General features: G+C 36.6%; 2 protein-coding genes across 3 annotated transcripts in view; one reads left to right on the top strand and one right to left on the bottom strand.

Moving 5' to 3' along the window:
• LOC120623836 overlaps positions 1–11,765 on the top strand; it is a 58,062-nt gene extending 46,297 nt beyond the window's left edge. The window contains exons 52-69 of one of the 2 annotated variants that reach the window (XM_039890111.1): positions 307–543; positions 1,251–1,583; positions 1,868–2,033; positions 2,225–3,155; positions 3,240–3,435; positions 3,555–3,688; positions 3,948–4,189; positions 4,665–4,867; positions 5,220–5,376; positions 5,920–6,146; positions 6,741–6,865; positions 7,389–7,583; positions 8,068–8,189; positions 8,879–9,012; positions 9,395–9,506; positions 10,089–10,220; positions 10,851–11,017; positions 11,574–11,765. In XM_039890111.1, coding sequence (XP_039746045.1) covers positions 307–543; positions 1,251–1,583; positions 1,868–2,033; positions 2,225–3,155; positions 3,240–3,435; positions 3,555–3,688; positions 3,948–4,189; positions 4,665–4,867; positions 5,220–5,376; positions 5,920–6,146; positions 6,741–6,865; positions 7,389–7,583; positions 8,068–8,189; positions 8,879–9,012; positions 9,395–9,506; positions 10,089–10,220; positions 10,851–11,017; positions 11,574–11,660 — 3,900 coding nt within the window. In that variant the 3' untranslated portion in view covers positions 11,661–11,765. Of the gene's footprint in view, positions 1–306; positions 544–1,250; positions 1,584–1,867; positions 2,034–2,224; positions 3,156–3,239; positions 3,436–3,554; positions 3,689–3,947; positions 4,190–4,664; positions 4,868–5,219; positions 5,377–5,919; positions 6,147–6,740; positions 6,866–7,388; positions 7,584–8,067; positions 8,190–8,878; positions 9,028–9,394; positions 9,507–10,088; positions 10,221–10,850; positions 11,018–11,573 lie in introns of both variants that reach the window. The other variant, XM_039890104.1, reaches the window with a different exon arrangement.
• Positions 11,766–16,095: 4,330 nt separating this feature from the next.
• LOC120623750 (exosome complex component RRP41) lies at positions 16,096–21,252 on the bottom strand. Its single transcript, XM_039889961.1, has 6 exons — positions 20,943–21,252; positions 19,803–19,872; positions 19,439–19,575; positions 18,616–18,820; positions 17,820–17,914; positions 16,096–16,182 (listed from the first exon to the last, which is right to left on the bottom strand). Exons 1-6 carry the CDS (start codon positions 21,111–21,113, stop codon positions 16,111–16,113), a joined length of 750 nt encoding a protein of 249 aa, XP_039745895.1. The 5' UTR covers positions 21,114–21,252; the 3' UTR covers positions 16,096–16,110.
• Positions 21,253–22,138: the final 886 nt, after the last annotated feature.

Below are 22,138 nucleotides of genomic sequence, written 5' to 3'. Positions count from 1 at the left end.
CATGCATGTTCTCAGGTCGAAGATTACTTATTTTTTGTATCTAATACTTATAAACGCTCTGGCGTACCATCGTGTGTGTGTATGTCATGCCAGAGATTGTGTTTTTTACATCTCTCAAACAAAACCAAATGTACGAATCAAAAAGAAGTGCCATTGCTTTTTAATGGGAATTATCGTGAAAAGGATAGCACTGCGTTCAATTTAATTTAGATATATATAATTGGATCAACTCAAAATTGTATACGAGTATATATTGTACTCAAGAGATTTTGTCCGGTTGTTTTTCTAACTAGTAATAACTTACAGGCTGACACTGAGTCCCAACAAATTACAATGGACGTTCGTTACCCACGCCGCATATTCCGAGTTACAGCACTATATCGGCTACAAGATACGCTGTTGGATGGCACCGCACATTTACTATGGAACGTTCGAGACGAGAACAAAACCGCTGAATTGAGGGGTAAATGGGAAAATCCCCCGTACGCTGAGGGGAATTTACATGACGTTTATCTTGCACTGTCACATCCTTCGTTCAGGAAGGTAAGAAAAATATGGTTTACATGAACCTTATTTACTACTTATCTCTGTTAAAGAGTAGGAATCACGAATGTTACAGAAGAAATTGGTTACTGCATACATTGGAATGTCATCAGAACCCCAACCTGTGCCTCAGAGCAAACCTCTCATAGATTGATTACCTTAGCTAATTTGGCTTAGGCCGTTTATGGTAGGAACCTTTCGTTCACAGTTTGTTACCGCATCGCTCCGCACCCTTCCTTCAAGATAGTGCTGCGAAGCGATTGAGCTCGATTCTGAATAGAACCCGAGGGATATTGGTTCAAGAGACTACCATATGGTTTCTAGTTTAACGTCGCTTATGTCCCAGATAGCATTCTTATTCTTTACTTTCCATTAAATAAATAAAGACTATATAACTGGACTATATGACGGCCGACTGGCGCAGTGGGCAGCGACCCTGCTTTCTGAGTCCAAGGCCGTGGGTTCGATTCCCGCAACTGGAAAATGTTTGTGTGATGAGCATTAAGTGTTTTTCAGTGTCTGGGTGTTTATATGTATTTTCTAAGTATTTATGTATATATAATTCATAAAAATATTCATCAGTCATCTTAGTACCCATAACACAAGCTACGCTTACTTTGGGGCTAGGTGGCGATGTGTGTATTGTCGTAGTATATTTATTTATTAACTATTTTTTAGATATTGATTAAAAACTTATTTTATTCCAGGATGTAACTTTACAAGGAAAATATTTAACAACACCATCAGTCATGTTAAACTTATCAATGGAACTCCAATACTCGGACTACGAACACGAATACCTCAAACTGAAGTCCGTTTTAACCGACAACTCTAACGGGCCAGTCAGAGATTACAAATTCGCACTCAAATGTGTTCACCCTTCGACAAATCTAGACTTGGATATGAAATCAGACATACACATCCACAGTCGGTGGTATTATTTGAGCAATTACTATAGATTCCAGAAGTCACTTTTCTATGAAAAGTTGAGGAGTACTAAATTTTTGGTCGACTTGAATAAAGATCTGATAAATTGGGAGGTAAGTGTTATTTTAAACACTTAAATTTAATATGTGTCGAGTTAGCATTACTCTGTCGATTTGAAAGTAAATCTTTGAAATCTTTAATTCCTGTATATATTGACATCTCATATTAATGTGTTGACTTATGCAAACTTGTGTGTTTCTTATGTGTTTCCTTAATTTTCCAAAATCATAACTTTTTCAATTCTAATTGCGTGAACTATTAATAATTCTCCTCGTACTCTCGCTTAAACACTCGAAGCTTTGGTTTAAAATAATTAACTAACAATTATATTTTCCAGCGCGTAAACGAAACTTATTTCTACAAAGTGAATGGCACCTGGAATTTGGTATACCCGCGATACCAACTCAAGGGTATCGTGCTAAGGCCTAATGCCAACGACACCATGTTTGCTGAACTGTCTATGCTCGATAAAGCTATTAGGGCACATTATAACAGTACAGACGGTAAGTTTGCACAATGCAATTCGCTTAACACGCTATATTCATTAAACACGCTGCACTTTTTTGTTATGGCTGACGAAGTCGTTAAAATTCTTAGTAATGAAAGAGCGTCGCGTTCTTCACATAAGGCTGATAAGTGTGCCGCTAAAGGCGACAAATAATTACAAACATAAAATTTTGTAATTTTTTTTCAGATATCTCTTACCACATGATTGGCAAAATCATAGACACTCGATCCGCACGTCTAGACGCGTGGAGGCACTATGATGACGTTACCACAGTTGATTTAGCCTCCTACATCCGTTTGAACCATTCTCGATTACTTACCAGCGCTTTTATGTGGCGTCCAGAAATATTTAGCGAGATCAAATCATCAGTTGTTTATACTTTAAAGATTTTATACAACCAAGTAAACGAAACCCTCTTGATTGTCAAAGAAGCACCAATGGAAGCTCATCTAGCGTTAAGAAACATTTGGAGCGACGCCAAACCTAGGGTCAGAGAATTCTTAGACGATCTTAATGACTTACACGTTATAAAAGACGATTTGGATGACTTCGAATTATTTTTGAACGAATCTTATGATCACAACGACTTCTATGTTAAAAATATCGTCGAGTTTACATATTATGTACTCGACGAAATGGCAATTAGAAACCATTTGGAAGGCTTGCCCGGATTTGTTAACGACATGTGGGGAATGATGGGAAATACGAGTCAATCTATAAAACAGAGCTTAACGTTCGTAGTAGATTCCATTAAAAACGCATACTCTAATTTCCTGGAATCCATGAACAAAGTCTTGGAAGCTGATTTAATGGAAATGGTGTCAGATAAATTAGAATCTATGATACTACAGTATGACAACTTTGTGCGAGATTTACACATGAAATTTTTGGAATACTGGGAGGAAACCTGGGTTAATGCATCTTCGAAATTTTCGAAATATTGGCATGATTTGCTTAAATCTATAGAACCGTTATTCTTCAAGATGTTACATTATACGGAAGCGTTTGTGGTGACTATTTGGAGGGGTATTATGGATTTCTTCCATGAAAGAACACACGAATTAACTGATACTCCTTACTTCAATTACGTGTCTACGTTTGGACATGAAATGGACCGGTAAGTAACCTTTTTCTAAGTATATTTAGCTAAATTATAAAATTGTTCCATTTTGAAAATATTAATCAATAATTATATACACAGCATATACAAAGACCTTGTAAACAACGACATCATTACAAACATAAAGAAATACACTAAGAAATTGTGGTACGTAATTTGGAACAAAGTTGAAAAGTACATTCCGTTCACGGAGGAATTCAAACAGCTGTACAACGAATTCCGAAACGCATGGGAAAACTTCCTTAAGACACCGCAAGTTGTTTACGTTAGAGAAAAGGTGAATATGAAATATTATGTACTAACCTACAGAATTAAGAATATACAGAAACCGTTTACATGACTAATATTGAAACAACACTATTTTATCGAACGTCAATTTATTTTTTTCGTCTGCAGTACAAGGAAGCATACGTACGTTTAAAATGGTGGTACGATTATTTCCTGATCGGAGAAGCATTTAACAATGCTTGGGAGATTGTGTACGCCAAAGTCACCAGTATGGCTAAGACCGCGCTGCAATATGAGGAACTGTGAGTCACATTCCATAGCTGGCAAATTTGAAATGGATAGGAAATACTCGTAAAATATATAGATACTGTGATATTTTAGGAGTGTTCAACTCCAACATAATAATGGAATAAAATCGACAATTTGTGTCCTTAGATCAATCCCTTATAGTTAAAGTTTTAAGTGTTAATTTAGCAGATAATTGCTTAAGTTTTACATGACTACATAAAGGTATGTACCATTCCTTCAGTAATTTCATAATACGAGTACATCTTTTTACAGACATCGAACCCCAAAAACGAACTTCATTTTCGATCCTTACAAGGGTGAAATCCTGCTCGAACAAAAGTTACCAATGTCCTGGCACGCCTTCAATCAGACACCTGACTTCAGTGAAATATCCGAATACAGAACAGTCCGGGACTTTATGGACGAATGGTTAATAAGCAATAGAAGTATCTGGGCTTATTACTATGACATGCGACCTTATTTGGACTTTAATAATGTTGTGCCTCCGTTTGCTGGTAAGATTATATGGAGTACCTTAGTATTCCAATTCAAATAAACATAATGCTAAGGTAGCATACCTCCAAATTCCAATGCAACATTAAAATACTATCTTTAGATCGTCAGTAGGTTTTAAAGTTAACAAAAGTGGCAGTTTACTTAATAGATTAGTCAAACATTTTGGTATCCATATAAAATTATACGTTTACGAAAGCACATAAATGTGTTTATTTACTTTATGAAAAATAAACTACGACCACATTCTGCAGAATTCTGAAACTGAATGACTAAAAGTCTTTATTGGGATTTGAAATAAACCCATTCTAAGGACTGAAGTGTAAACACAAATTGCCATATGTTTCTTATCATCCTAATACTGAGGAAATTAATTTCCCCAATCTGTTAAAATACACATGTTGTATAATAACCAAATATTGAATTTGATAGTAAGAAGAAAATATATAATTTCAATATTATCAACTTTATCATTAGGTCTTGGCATCATGACTGGACAAGGCACCCTCGTGACATTCGACAAGCAAGTCTTCACGATATCGGAACCGGGCACATTCCTGCTAACTAAAGACTATAGACAGAACAACTTTACCGTCCTCATGGAGAGCAACGATCAGGGAAAATATGACTTGGTTGTGCTGACGAAGAAGAATCTCATATTTATCGATTTGTATAAAGAGGTAGGAATAAGTTATATTGTATTTAGTTATAAAAAAAGTTCCCGTAACGAATTCAAATGCACTGTAGTCAGTCATCTGTAGTTTTAAATATTTTAGTTTAGGTTTTCCAGTTAATCGATTTTAACAAAAAAAAATTAAGTGAACTGTTCTACTGCCCCGACCAACAAATAAACAGGCTATTTTAGAAAGTTGTATTTGTAATATGTTGTAGTTAAGCTGAGTATTTGTGATATATGAAATTCAAAATATAACCTCTTATCGAAACCCAAACACATTAATTCAATCCTTAAATGTAGGTAATTTACCGGCATGACCTTGGGAATATCGAAGTTAATAAGACTTTATATTTCAGCAAGTATCACTGGGAAGAGAAACGCCTCTGAATCTACCAGCAGTGGTTGACGAATTGATAGTGGAAAGACAGACCGACACGCTTTCTGTACAGTCACAGAATGGCCTGCAAATTGACTGCAACCTTTTGTTCCGCACTTGCAAACTGGAGGTCACAGGTAACGGGGACATTGTAGTCGTTAACTTTTTAAAGAAATCAAAATTCTAATTTGCCAACAAAGTGCGGATAAATGGCATGCATTTTCATGCTGCAAATTGTAGACCGTGCCAAACCTACCAACCTATCTATTATTTGATTAAAGACAATGGTAGGTGAAGCTTTAGTAGACACCCGACTTGGTGCACAAAAGACATCAAACGAACCACAGGAAGCCGTACAACTGCCAATGCCGTATGCAAATATCACAGGACCGTAGAACTTGGAACCCCATACACAACCCCACATCAAACTGAACTATGTCCATCATTCGACATGCATCGCTTGATATGATAAATTCGTACTTTGAAAAATTCTGCTCAAATTGTATGCAGTGCAACCACACGCTATTTGTTATCAGTACGTGCAGAGTCTTTGAAGTAGCCGACTCTCGTCTCGTCAGTGGCTACTTTTGAAGCGCATTATTTGATCGAATGAACTGAATCTGTAATTGTAAACCTATCTACCCACTATGTATACTATTTTATATAGACCAAATGTTTAGGATGGTACTACGCAAGCCTTGGAGGGCTCCTCGGAACGTATAACAACGAGCAGTTCGACGAGCAACAATTACCAAACGGCACAATAGACACGGACGCAAAAAATCTTGCCCACGCGTGGTCGATACGCAGCGTCGAAGTCAAAACACCACCACCTCGAACCAACAATACGTCCTGTGCTAAATTCTTTAGAAACAAAGTATCGCCGCTGCATCCTTGTTTCTCTTTGGTAAGTCTTATCCAGTTTCTAAGCCACCTTATTCTATGTCGTCCTATCGCCCCCCATTAACAGCGTCCCCGTCACAGAGTATTTAGTTATCGAGGATACAAAACGGGGACTTTGGGACCATTTTTAATAACTTTAATCATCCCACTGTTCGCGGTACTGGATACGATAGGACAACATCCCAGTATTCATTTCGGACAAAATTTTGGAGTAAGTGAACAAATTTTCGTCGACAAATTATTGTGGTAACTGTTGGTAACACTATATTTTTTTTGCCAATTTATAATGATCTTGAATTTTTCTATCTCCAATACATTATGAAGAAATAATAAAAGTATATATTACTTTATTGTTTAATATTTATTATATTATGTATTTATTTATTATGCACCGCCAGCAGTCTCTTTTGCTTTGTTTACCTAATATTAAGGTTTCCTGACAAAGATCGCTTCTAAGTGATAAGGCTGCCATTTGTATTCTGCTTCGTTTTTTTTTGTGTTTCTATCTTTCTTTTGTTTCCTTAACTTGTTGAGTGGTGCAAGTAAAGAGTATAAATAAATAAGAAACGCTGAGTATATTAAGATGTTTTGTTTTTAGATTGACGCCATGCCTTTCTACGAGGAATGCGAGAAGGGCGTAGAAGCGTGCACGTTAGCCAATGCATACCTCGAACTGTGTTCACAGCAACACGTTCCCACTCACATACCAGACCACTGTGTGCAGTAAGTCTTATACAGTAACGAACCCTCTATCTGTTCCATTTCTTTAGTCAAAATTATGATTCTTCTCATGCTTTTGCAAGGTTGGATTTTTTTTCCACTACATGTTTGCCCTTGACTGCGAACTAACCGGCAAGATATGATGCAGTCTAAGATGACTACGGGCTAACCTGTTAGGGGTATGGTCGCTACGCGGTATCGTAAAGGAACGCTAAATCGCTTAGTCGATTTTGGTAGGGTGGTAACTAGCCACGGCCAAAGCCTCCCACCAGACCAGACCAAAGAAAAGTAAGAAAATACAAATTTCCAAATGTCTCGCCTGGAACCGAACCCGGGACCTCCCGGGACTATTTGAAAAACCAGGTCGTCAAACGTCGTGTTTATATAATAATCTGTTCATTACAAAGCAGGCAAACATTTTGTTTAAATTTGAGAGGAGAATCAATAATTTTGTAAATAGCTGTTAACTTCATAAAGTTCTTTCGCTATAACTTCAGTCTGTCGTATAATTCAACATTCTTCTCAGATGTATTACGCCAGGTGGCGATTTAGTGGAAGAAGGCGCTTTCCTACAGCTCGAAAACCTCCCTGAATCCATGGACGTAGTGTTTGTAGTAGAAGCGCAGTACTGCAATAAGAATATACGCAAGGCGAAGAATATCGACCTGTTTGTCGACACTTTGGACAGCAAGCTGCAAGGGAACGGATTTTCTGATAACAGGTATGGCATCTTTGTTTTAACAATGGAATTATGTTTTTTTTTTTTCACTATTATATATAACTAGAGCGTTCTTTGTCCGTTGTTAAGTTTTTTACAAATCCTATGAGAACCGTTTTATTTCCTGGGATAAAAGTGGTCTATGTTACTCTGTCTTTTCCATTAACTCCGTGCGAAAATTAAGTCGATTGATTAGTTAGTATGGACAAACAAACCCACGCAATTTTGCATTAATAAATAGTAAGGATAGGATAGGATATTTCTGTGGCACCCTTTGTCTACAAATACATAACTTAACTTCAATGAAGGGTTGTGTGGAGGAGATCGCTTAATGCGTAAGACCGCCTTTGCGCATTTTTTTTTGTTACTTCTCATTTCTTTCTTCACTTACATCTTTTCTCTGTAACTTGTGCAATAAAGACTTCATCTGTCTTTTTATCTATCGTTACGATAATTCGCCTGAAAGACAATATATGATGTATCGCAGATACGCTGTAGTCGTATACGGCGGTAGTGGTGTGTATCGGCGGGCACGTGCGCTTTACGTAAACAACAAATTGTTCACCGACGCAGTCGACATTCCCAGACACTTCGAGGCATTCCAAATTGGTATGTTTTTCATACTTTGTACAGATCTTATACAACTTTTTTGCATTGACAAGAAAATCGAAGTAACGTGCACATCCACGAACGAACTAAGAAACAAAGAGGATGGAAAATGAAACTTCATTTGTTCACCGTTGCTTTTAAAACTAAGCTAATAAATTGTGTAAAAGAAAATGCATATAGTGTAAATGCGTAAAAATATCACCTATATTGTTACTCATTCGCACCTATTTTTTTTGACTTGTGGATTGATATGTCCATCCATACAAATGTCAAAAATTTTGGCCCTATAATCATAGCTTATCGGCTGCGGCAGTCCGTTTTTTTCATCAGTTCAGCACATTTCTCAATTGTTTATATTGTATGGTTTACACATCCCTAGAGGGCATCTAAAACGAATGACGAATTTCACTATACCACATGCTGTATATCAGCCACTGAAATAGCACTCTCACAGTGCCCATTTGCTTCAGTCATTTTTGAACGCAATTTACACATTTTGCTGAGCAGAATATATCTTCAAAACTAAATACTTGGGCAGAATAAAGGATCAGAAGAGGGTCTGATAGACGTCAGCACAATCCGCACTAAATCCTTTATTGACTTTTGGCCGGCCATCGGGTAGGATATTCTGTTGTAGATTTTTGATTTTATTTTATTACTGAAAGAAAATATGTAATTTCTCTGAACAGACAAAAACTCCCTGGTGAAAAATAACAAGACAGTGGGCGGGGACGCGTTAAGAGCACTTAGTTTTGTGTCTTCGTTACCACTGCGTGCGGGCGCGCCGCGAGCTATAGTACTTCTGCCCTGCACCAAATGCGATGCAAGTTTCAGTTCCGTATGTATTAGAACTTAATTACTGATTTCTAAACTCCATATGTTATACATTCGAAATTTATCAAGACTCAAATACTCATTAGAAACTTTCTGATTAGAGTTAGCTTTGATTCGTTAATGCTTAACGAATTTAAGCTAACTCTAATCAGAAACCTTCAGAGGGCAGATTGAATTTAATGGTGCTTTTCTTTTCTTCTCTTCCCTGTAGATATGGATAGCACTACTAAATTTCAGGTTTTTTTTTTTAATTTCAGGAAACTGAAAAAACTCCTATTATACTATAAGTTATTATTGTATATTAACAATAAACTATTGCAAACTATTTATTTCCATTCGTAAATAAACCGTGGCTGTTTTTATTATTACAGTTAGATTACTCAACCATATACCACAACCTAATGGAGAATTCGATTACACTGCATATACTAATGGATGGTGATTTCTCGCTTTCCAAGAAAAGGGTGGCCAAGTACCTCTTTGGTAAGTATTTCTATTTTGCTTAAACCTTTTTGCTTGAAAATTTCTTTATTTTGTCAATAAAATGTAACAAATGTTGAACAATAGATATAATAAGTTCTTATTGGTAACGTAAACTAATATTCTTTTGTTGTTCAGGCTAACACATCTTTGTAAACATATACTTAAAAAAAATACAACAATAAAATTATACTGAAATAGATTATACTATACTTATAACTTGTACTATCGACGATCTCACATAATACTTATGCGTAGCTAAATAGTTTTAAGTAAAAACAAATTTTGATTTTACACTGTGTGGGTGGACATAAAAGCTTGAACCTATTACAGGTCTGACGTCGGATGACTTTACCAAAAAAAAAAGTATTTCGTTAGTATGTATTGTTAACTATCATACATCGAACTTCGTGAAAAATTTCACTGTTTGTGATTGTTTATTTTATAGTTTCATAACTTAAAACTTTTCGTTTTTTATTATGAGCAGTGACTGCGTGTCCTCTGTATTGTATTCTGTTGTTCTCCCATCTCGGTAAATGGGTCGATAATGATGAAGCATATAAATGTTCTTTTTTTTACTTTTAGGCGTAGACAATTACCTAGCATACACAAACAAGGACTACGAGAGGCTAATAGGCGACGCCGGGTTACGGAAGCAAGTCAGGCTACCTAAAGACAAACTCGGACTGTGCACTTCTCTTTCTCTGGAGACCAATGGTATGTGATTGTTACAAAAACTTATAATATGCTTGTAATTTTACTTGCTGTCTTACTCTAGCTTCTCCTAGCCTTTTTTTGTTCTAAGGAAAAGTATTTTTTTTCAAACTAGACACAAAGAGGTTTTTGCCTAAATGCCAATATTTTCTATGAACTATGGTTTGGAAAGATGTGCTTGACACAATAAACGTTGTGTAAACAAACTCTCACTTTCTCTCTCTAGTAGTGCCTGATTTTCACACAGTATTATAATATGCAAATGTCTCTAGAAAAAAGGTACAGAAAAGAATCCAAAAATTTGATAAACAAACTTTCGCATTTGGCGAACGACTGTCGCAGTGGGCACCCTTTCCCTGCTTTCTGAATAAAAGGCTTTGGTTTCAATTCCCACAACTGGAAAATGTTTGTGTGATAAACATGAATGCTTTTAAGTGTAAGGGTGTATATCTGAATACTTATAATAAGTTAGTATTTATGTACGATATAATAATTTAGTATTATGTGTATATTATTCATAAAAATATTCATCAGTCTTATTAGTACTCATAACACAAGCTACGCTTACTTTAGGGCTAGATGGCGATGTGTTTACTGTCAGTATATTTGTTTATTCAACAAATGATTCTACAGGAACAATTTGGGCCGGGTCGAAGCTGGAAGGCGATCGCGGCGCGGCGCGACGCTTCGCGACAGTCGCGGGCGGTCGCATCGCCGGCTCCTCCACCACGTGCCAGTCGCAGCGCTGCGAATGTCGCAATGCCGCACTGCACTGTCGCCCGTGTGCCAACCATGACCCCGTAAGAGATTACACACTATTGCCGGTTTTCAATAAACCTAGAAATCGCCTTATTCGGATGCTTAGTTATTCAGGTGATTACAATAGGAAAAAAAAGGTTTCACGAACTCTTATATAATGTCTTAAGTAACGACACCGATTCGGCGGATTGTAAAGTTTAGGGACTCGTAAACTATACGATAGATGAAAAAAATATAAATTCGTTTTTTTTGAAATAATCTTAAATCCATACGAAAAAGTAAAAATATGATAATGCAAACACAAAATACCACAACTTGTGGCAGGAACCATAGAAAAGTTAGGTTTATATTATATGAAGTGGTTAACATTAATGTTGTTCAGTGTCTGGGTGTTTATCTGTATGTTCTAAGTATTTTTGTATATTATTCATATGCCGAAAATCCAGTTGATTGGTTAGGAAAGGAAGGACAAACAAACAAACTCACTATAGTATTCGTAAGAATTTCAAAAATCTAAACTTGGCGTGACTCACTACCGCGTGTCTTGAATACCCTGGTTACTCTTTAAATTTTTTATTTTCTTTCTTTTATTTTCAGTTGGAGCTATCGTTTTGGAACACTGACAACATTGACGATCTGATAGATATGGCGATGGACCCTCCCAACCTACCCTCGTTTAGTTAATAATAATAGTAAAATAGTAAAAGAATTCATAAACAATTAGGTTATATTATTACAAGGTGTAATTAATTAATGTATTTGCTAAAATGCAATAAAATATTTTTGTAAAATAAACACTTTGCTTTTTTAATGTTTTCGAAATCCTTTGATCGTCTTCGTCTCATCTCGTAGCCTTCCACTACTGGCTGAATATAGGCGACAAAGACCATTTTTTTCTTAGCTGTCTCATAATGTGAACAAGCATAGACTTTTGTGTTATATATTAAAGACATGTCATAAAAAGACTTTTCCAATTTTAAACTGTTGAAAAATGGAGTACAGTTGACCTGTATAGAGCGACCTGTATACAAGACGTACTAAACTCGCATAAACGACATTTGTTTCCTGTATACGAGACGTACTAAACTTGCATAAACGACATTTGCTTCCTATATACGAGACGTACTAAAATTGTATAAACGACAATCGCTTCCTGTATACAAGGCGTACTAAACTTGCATAAACGACACTTGCTTTCTGTATACGAGGAAGACTAAACTTGCATAAACTACACTTGCTTCCTATATACGATATGTACAGAACTTGCGTAAAAGACACTTGCTTCCTGTATACGAGGCGTACTAAACTAGCATAAACGACACTTGCATCCTGCATACGAGGCGTACTTAACTTGCATAAACTACATTTGCTTCCTGTATACGAGACGTACTAAACTCGCATAAAAGACACTTGCTTCCTGTATACGAGACGTACTAAACTCGCATAAAAGACACTTGTTTCCTGTATACGAGGCGTACTTAACTTGCTGAAACGACATTTGCTTCCTGTATACGAGACGTACTAAACTCGCATAAAAGACACTTGTTTCCTGTATACGAGGCGTACTTGACTCGCATAAATGACACTTGTTTCCTGTATACGAGGCGTACTTAACTTGCAGAAACGACATTTGCTTCCTGTATACGAGACGTACTTAACTCGCATAAAAGACACTTGCTTCCTGTATACGAGGCGTACTTAACTTGCATAAACGACATTTGCTTCCTGTATACGAGACGTACTAAACTCGCATAAAAGACACTTGTTTCCTGTATACGAGGCGTACTTAACTTGCAGAAAAGACATTTGCTTCCTGTATACGAGACGTACTAAACTCGCATAAAAGACACTTGTTTCCTGTATACGAGGCGTACTTAACTCGCATAAAAGACACTTGCTTCCTGTATACGAGGCGTACTTAACTTGCAGGAACGACATTTGCTTCCTGAATACGAGACGTACTAAACTCGCATAAAAGACACTTGTTTCCTGTATACGAGGCGTACTTAACTTGCATAAACGACATTTGCTTCCTGTATACGAGACGTACTAAACTCGCATAAAAGGCACTTGTTTCCTGTATACGAGGCGTACTTAACTTGCATAAACAACATTTGCTTCCTGTATACGAGACGTACTAAACTCGCATAAAAGACACTTGTTTCCTGTATACGAGGCGTACTTAACTTGCTGAAACGACATTTGCTTCCTGTATACGAGACGTACTAAACTCGCATAAAATACACTTGTTTTCTGTATACGAGGCGTACTTAACTCGCATAAAAGACACTTGTTTCCTGTATACGAGGCGTACTTAACTGGCAGAAACGACATTTGCTTCCTGTATACGAGACGTACTAAACTCGCATAAAAGACACTTGTTTCCTGTATACGAGGCGTACTTAACTCGCATAAAAGATACTTGTTTCCTGTATACGAGGCGTACTTAACTTGCAGAAACGACATTTGCTTCCTGTATACGAGACATACTAAACTCGCATAAAAGACACTTGTTTTCTGTATACGAGGCGTACTTAACTCGCATAAAAGACACTTGCTTCCTGTATACGAGGCGTAGTTAACTTGCAGGAACGACATTTGCTTCCTGTATACGAGACGTACTAAACTCGCATAAAAGACACTTGTTTCCTGTATACGAGGCGTACTTAACTTGCATAAAAGACACTTGTTTCCTTTATACGAGGCGTACTTAACTTTCATAAACGACATTTGCTTCCTGTATACGAGACGTAGGTACTAAACTCGCATAAAAGACACTTGTTTCCTGTATACGAGGCCTACTTAACTTGCAATAAAGACACTTAAAGCGGGAACAGAGTGACTCGCTCGCAACCTGGGTCGCCCTTTTGTATAAACCAATTTTCGCTTCTCTTAGATGTGAAAACCTGAACTTGTGTAACTCGATTTGGCAATTCTTAAACCCAGTCAAACTTATCAAACTCGTTTACTCAACTAAACATGTACTCTCTACATCTCTAATCGCCGACATTCTGGTGTGATACAGTAATGCGTTTCTCCAAGGAACAAGAATTAGTTATAGGCATTAAAAACCACTATATAATTGAACAACAGACACGCGAATGTCACACGTGGCACTTTAAATGGGGACACATTTTAAGCTGTCTTTTGTATAGGGACAGCGGACAGCCAGACCAGTGCTAAATAAAAGACAAAACGAAATTATGTTCCTCAAGCAATCAAGCGACTTTTTTATAGTAATAACTAAGACGGACTAAGAAGATGTAGAGTACACAGGGCAACACTTCGCAGGGCATGCAAATTAATACGTTCGACAAAGTGCCGCAGTGTATCGACCGTCCATCACCCTGGGGCGTGTGTGTTGTCTCATGTAGGTACCTGTAATTACCGGCCCTACGCCCTTTAGACTGGAACGCAGTAATGCTACTTGGCGGCAGAAATAAGTATGGCAGTACTTCCTGAACAAGCTCTGTCACAAACTGTCACGTTATTCTTTTATCTTAATGGTAAAATAAAGAATACGGGCAAAATTTTAAAGATCAAGTATTTGAAACTAATAATATGAAAAAAACAAGGCGTAGGTCTAGGCCAGTCTAAGCTCGACTGTGTATCGGTACCGCACTCTCCTTTTGTGGTAGGCCAGCATCAAGTTCCAGGCAGTCAGAGGTGTCAGTGCTGTGCCAGCCGCAGATGTAATTCTCTGCTAACAGGTAATCTAAAAGCAAGGCAACTTCTTATCCCACCGTAGTTCCCAGCATGGGAATATTTATTTGGAGATATTAAATCTCTGAGAATTATTTCAATTAAGTAAAGCGGTTAACAGTTTATGTTTGAAAAATCACCAGTGGCTCATCACAGCTGATCATGTCACTGTCACCACTGACATAACTGACTCTTGATGATGCAGTTCAAGATGTAACGGGCTAACCTACTAAGGGTATGGCAGTGGCATCAAACCCATGCCCCTAATGGTTTGGTCGACATCGACCCGGAACGCTAATTTGCTTAGCGACTTGTCTTTGCCCGTAAGATGGTGACTAGCCACGACCGAAGCCTCCCACCAAACTAGAGAAATTCAGAAATTATACATTCTTAAATTGCACAGACGGGAATCGAACCCGCGACCTCCCTCTTAAAACTGAAGCGCTCACCGCTGTGCTAGGTAAGTCGGCAGAATTTAATCATTGAACTTATTGCATAAATACTCCGCACAACTCTCAATCGGATACTATTGAATCAGTGTAAGCTTTATCAGAGCATGACTATATCGCACGAGAAAGTTTCTCTTAAAATTTAATTGTATACATAATTTATCAGCAGTAGTTATATTATGTGTTCGACGTAGTCGCGGGGAACCGTTTGTCTTTTAACTGACTTACAAAAAAGGAAGAGGTTCTCAATTAAGTTGTTTTTTTATGTTTGTTAGCTCAGAACTCTGTCGTTCAAAAACCGCTTTAATTTTCTTTTGTTTGGGACGGAACTTCCAGTCCGGTACAATCTTCATCAGGTGCAATTATGAGCAGTTGATATTCGGCTATTAATTTATAACTGTGATATGATTGCAAACCTATCCACTAAAAAGCGTGAAAAAATGATTTTTCACAAAAAAGAAATAGCATGAAATAAATATTTTCTACATTTTTAAGTCGGTGCCCAGACGTAGAAAATTACTATTATTATTAGAAAATACTATTGCACTGCATACAATACTGGCTGAATAAGGAGTCAGTACGTTCTTAATTTAATGATTAAACCTGGAAACCATATTATTAAACCTTAATAGATTTGCACGCGACATAGTACCGGATTACCTTAGGCTAGTGGTATTAGCCACGGCCAAACGGCAGTTGTATCAAAAATACTACAATATATTTGCATTCTTATGATCGAGCAAAACATACAAGCCAAGTAAAACGTAGAAAATTACTGGTACTTTCCTAGCTATTATATAAAAAGGTATAGGAAGTATATGATCTATGCATATTTACTTTCCAATTGCTTTTTAGTTGTATAACAAAGTCTGTTATTTTTCGTTTTTATAAAATATTAATCCATATCACGGAATGTTGAACCTACTTATTTTCTATTAGGTAAGGTATAAAAAAACTACTCTTTTTTTTGTATAAAATGTATTTCATACTGTAACAACATCTTGTTTCGTCCAGCCTCCTGCCAAATGATCCCTCACCGCTCTGTCCAGGATAACCTAAAACAATTTTTTTTGAGCTTTGACTACGATCTCACCTGGTGGTTAACCTAAACCGGCAGTTATATCTAACTCACAGAATTAATAACATACAGAAAACCGTGTACACGACTAATATAACAAATATAAAACCACTCCACTTTAGAATTGTTTTTCGAACAAACTGTTAGTCATTTCATACGATTTAGCAGTTGACAGTAATTATTTTACCTGTTTAAGCGTTCACCATAAAATAGGGAAATGGGAAAAAAATATGAGATGGCAACATTCCACCAGTGTAAAGAGAGACGTGTGCGTTTTCAATGTTTTTGGACACAATGCACTGCATACAATAATGGCTGAATGAGGAGTCAGTACGTCCTTAATACAACGATACATCTCTAATTTTTAAGACTGATAGGAGTAAAGATAACTCTGACGAAGTAAACCGTGTTATGTCGCATGTGTCGCACTGGTTTACAGTTAACAACTTACTTTTAAATGCAAAAAAAACAAAGTGTGTCGAATTTATCTTACCAAATGTAAAGAAAATTGATAAAAATATAATGATAAATGGTGAATCACTAAAGACTTCCACAGTTTTTCTGGGCGTGACCTTGGATAATAAGCTACAGTGGGGTGCCCATATAGATTCACTAGCGGGTAAACTAAGCTCGGCTGCCTACGCAGTCAGAAAAATTAGACAGATTACTGACGTTGAAATAGCTAGGCTAGTTTATTTTGCGTACTTTCATAGTGTTATGTCCTATGGAATCTTGTTATGGGGTAAAGCAGCTGATATCGAAACTATATTTATATTGCAGAAAAGAGCTGTACGGTCAATATATAAACTTAAATCACGCGAATCCATCCGTGAGAAGTTTAAAGAAATAGGCATACTTACTGTAGCTTCACAATATATTTATAACAATATAGTATTTGTAAGACAACATATTAGTCTTTATACACAAAAAGGACATAAACAGTCGACTTACAAGAAATGGTCATAAATTAGTGTCATCTGCATATCGTCTGCGTAAGGTACAGGGATCATTTGTGGGATTGAGTATACGCTTTTATAATATGATTCCTAAGGTGATTTTGGACCTGCCAATGCACAAGTTTAAAGAATTTGTTAAAACACATTTATTAGAGCGAGGTTACTATACAATTGATGAATTTTTTAATGACAAGGTTGCTTTTAAGCATCCGGCTCCGCTTTCAGCTCTCACAAGATAGAAAAATGAATGTTAAAATACAAAATGTAAATTGTTGATGTTGGAAAAGAGCAACTGCTGAGTTTCTTGCCGGCTTCTTCTCGGTAGAATCTGCCTTCCGAACCGGTGGTAGAATCACTACAAACAGACAGACTTGACGTTTCAAAAGTGCTTATATTAGGCCTACTTGAAATAAATGAATTTTGAATTTGAATTTGAATTTGAATTTGATTAAACCTGAAAACCGTAACAGATTTCTACGCGACATACCAAATTGTCTTTGGCGGGTGGTTTTAGCCAAGACCCACGGTTGTATCAAAAACACTACAAAATATATGCATTCTTATGATCGAGCAAAACATACCATAAAACACGTTTTTTGTCTAGCACCCCATTTAATTAAGATTTTTTGGGTAGTAGGGAAAATCAGGTGATATTTACCTCTATATCTCTGCAGCCTTGCATCGCTCTGCTTAAAACCGACTCGAAATAATCACTGTGCAGTCTGTGAGACATCTCCATTAGAGCTATGCTACCTGGGAGTAAAAAAATACTCTTATTAGGATGAATATTCCAGTAAGTGGAGTAGGATACTTTCGATAAAAACCATAAAGAATCATACAAAATTTAACATTATACCTACTGTTTAACTTTAATTTTGAAAAATAAAACAATTGCATATAATTATTTAATGTACAGAAATCGTCCAGTTACAGTTTTATTACAAGTATAGAAAATTTTATTCCTCAGAGAGAAATGAGAAAACATACCACGGGTTCTACTGATTGCTCCGAAGGGTTCAACTGCTATATTTGCGGCGTAAAAAGTGTTGCTTAGACAGTGTTTGAATCGTCTCGTATGACGTACTACAGGCCAATGAGTAGATCGATAATATTTTACTTTAAAATTTATTTTCGTTACATCAAAATTGATATTTTTTTAAGCTTGGTTAAAAATACTCTATAACCATTTTGTAGGCTAATTTTTAAATATTTTACTTCTGCAGTGTGTATGGCTATGGCTGCCCGTACACAGTCAATTTTACTGACAATTTTTTTTAACAATACTTCAACTCTGCCATACCACCGAGTGCACACAGTCAATGTTATTGACAATATGCAGAATATTCAAATATGTCCTTCCGTCCGATGTGTTTTAATATATGTGTCTTTGGGCCCTACTTGAATAAAGAACTATTTGGATTTAACTTTGAAGTTTAGGCGCATGTCAGACTCACCGGTGCTAGGCAGGCTGGCTACGGTGAGAACGACTCCACCGGCCGCCTCTTCCACGTGGCCCACGTCCAAAAGCGGCGCGGGGTCCCCGTCCTGCCACGCCATAGATGCCGTGCACGCACACACATACGCGCGGAGCGGCACGCCCGCATCCACCAGAGCGAGCGTCGCTGCGTTCACGCTCGCGCAATACGCACCGCCATCCGCCTTGGATATTTATCATTATTGTTACAAGAAACTTATTGCTCGGTATCCTTAGTACAAGTTTTGCTCGCTTGCAATCCGTCAAAGTAAAATAGACCTTATTTTCCGGTCCTTAGAGTGACAAAACCCATACTTCCCATTTTTATCTTACAAATGCCTACCCTATATATATTATATATACCAATATATATAGGGTGGGCATATATATATATATATATATATATATAGAGCGTGGGTGGCACCCTAAATATATATACCAATAGCCCTAGCTTAAGAGCTGAAGGCCAATGTGAGCTATAATACAAAACACATAAGATTGTTTTTCACTATGATGATCAAGTATTGCAATACTCGAAAAGTATTCCACTCCACTATTGAGAGCGGGCAATTCTTATACTAAGGGTACGGAACGTAAAGTTTATAATCGCGCGCGACAATATAACGTGTAAATATTTTACGTCTTGGTACAGAATACCTACCAACAGAGTCAATCCGAGATTAGTCTCAATTATTTGTTCAGTTAAGCATTACAGCACTTATTTGCTCCCTGCGTTTTCATCTACGTGAACTAAAAATTATAATGTAATGTTGGGCTCCCACTAGAAAACTACTGTTACACACCTGTAATACTTCAATATAAATATCAATTTGTGAGCGTGGATATAGTTCTGTTTTGATGGCTGCCGTCAATGCCTGGCGCAAGTGTAGAGACATCTCTTGAGACTTTCGATCTCCTCTAGGGCGGTTTTTTCTTTCACCTACACACCAGAAAACATTACATTAAATTAACATTATATATATTACGAAAATATATATTTCAATATTACTAATATCTGAAATCTGTTATGAGGGTTTTGGTTTATTGTGACAACCCATTATTTATTTCTACTTTATTTTCGACTAAGTTAGCTAAAACTTTTACTAATAAATATATATTTGTTAGTGCAAGTTGAAGCACAACTTTTAAGACATTTTAAAATCTTGCCTGTGGAAAATGTGGCCATACTGTATTGACAGTTTACAACAACCGTTTCTGATCTCTTTGATTTTGATGCCTGAAATAAAAAACAAAAGATATTATAATGTTTTGAATTTGTCTTACAATGTGTGAAAATTATTATATTTTTATTTATTCCGCTACAAGTAAACCCTTGGCTACAATCTCACCTGATGCAATCAGGATAACCAGTTAGGGTTGTGACAGTTATAAGCCATTCCCCTAATCGGTTTCTAACTGTCATTGTACTGGAACAGTAAATAGCTAAGCTGCATATCTTTGTTTGTACGGTGGTCTCCTGCCATAGCTTAAAAGCCTCTTACTAAGGTTGGCAAAATATGCATTAATAGGTATGCTGTTTCAAACTGAATTATTTTATATATTACAACACTCCTGGCACTATGTTGTTCTCTTGCTGCAAGTCATGTCTACAAAGGTTGCCTGTAAGAGATTACTTGCATCACTAAGGCCACCTTTGTATGTCTACATTTATTATACTCTATACTTTAGTATACTCTTTACTGTTTCTTTTCCTGTATGTTCTAAGTACAATAAAGTGTTTCTTCTTCTTCTTCTGAATTATAAATTGAAAAGTGCAAATCCATAATCACACTAATTTGCAATCACTAAAATAACTGAATTGTTGTGAGAAAACAGAGTTAATTATTATATCAGGCTTATAATATTAATAATAATTGACTTCTGTATTTAAATATTTTTAAGTTTTGTACAGAATTGCTCATTAGGATTCCACGGTCCTGGGCCGCTTGTTTCCAGCGGCTCCCAGCGACTTGTTTAATGTTGTCTGTCCACCTTGTTGGGGACCGACCAACACTGGATTTAGCTGTGCGGGGTTGCCACTCTAAGTTGAAAAATGACAATCAGAGGCATGGGATTAAATAATTCTTTCATCATTATTCAGCACACAGTCACAGAGCAACTTATAACATGCAAGTACGTTCTGTGATTTGACGAAATGTGTGTGCGTATGGTCTGATGAAAGGCTTTGGTCGTGGGTTCGTGCCACCGTACCGTGGACTCGTTCCAGTACGATTTCGCGTCGGGATATTGGTTTAATATAACTGCCATACAGCTTAGCCTACTAGTAGTCAAATAATAAAAACTAACCTGATGTGGACCATAAACGGCAGCCAAGACTTTCGTATTCCCCTGTTCCAAGTATGCGCTACCATCGGGTTGTGTAAACACACCGAGCTTACACCTTATACGACGTAATTCATTGGGCCTCCGTCCATCCAAACGGAGCCCTTGGCTGGAAAGCAAATCTGGTCCCGGCATCACAAAATTATCTCCAGTACCTAAAGTAGTTACTGTCTTGAACTGTTTGTTTCGTCTAACTAGTCATATCAAACTTATTGTAACTTGCTTCTATTTTGAAATTAACATTTTCTAAACATAAACATAACCTTAAAGTCACAGACCATTCAATGCACAGATTAATAATTCATGAGATTTAAACAATTAATGTACCTACTCTGTGTCACAGAGTTTGGATCACGTTGTTTGTTTATTTGTAATCGATAAACTCTACAACTACAGAATGGATTTCAATCTGTCTGTCACCATTACATGAATATTTCAATAGATTTGATAAGATTATTTTTTTCTTAAGGTTTAAAAATTTAAGATTCCATTAGTTAAAATATAGGCTAAATTTTTATTCAGTACTTTTCAGCTCAAAATAAAGCCTTCAAATCACGTTATTCGAATTTCCCCCAGGAAATTCCAAAAGGCGTCTCATAACAGGATCATTTATTTTAAGTAGGCCTAAAACTAGAAAACACGTAATAATAATTGCAAAGTAACAATTTACAAATAAAATAAGCCGTCTGATTGTTCACTTATGCTCATGGTACCGAAAAAACGGTACTCATAAATTAGATTTATGTAAATTTAGTAGGTGAATTTACCAATTCGTTCATAAATTTAGTACATAAAATTGTACAAGATTCTAGATTAATGTATTTATTTACATAGGCAAAAAAAAAAAAATAATAGCTATTCCAATTCCATTACTCCTAATAATTTGGACTGTTTGCTCGAAATGGTTGAAGCTGCTTAAAGTCATTTTATAGAACCAGTCGAAGCTACATAAGATGATAGACTGTTGCAAGCAAAAATTATCCGCAATGGGTGATATTTAATATGATTCAGATTGAGATGATTTAAATTTCTATACATGTATAGGTTAACTCGGGACAGACTTTCTGTAAATTTTGTATGAGACCTGGCGTCCATTTATTATTACATAGTGATGATCGTTGACTCTCTAATCTGTGGCATGTGCCTCTGTGATCTATGAT

The sequence above is a fragment of the Pararge aegeria genome, chromosome 1, assembly GCF_905163445.1.
Source record: "Pararge aegeria chromosome 1, ilParAegt1.1, whole genome shotgun sequence".
NCBI classification, from domain to species: Eukaryota; Metazoa; Arthropoda; class Insecta; order Lepidoptera; family Nymphalidae; genus Pararge; species Pararge aegeria.
The sequence above is the reverse complement of the archived record's forward strand: the minus strand, read 5'-3'. Positions and strand labels throughout refer to the sequence as shown.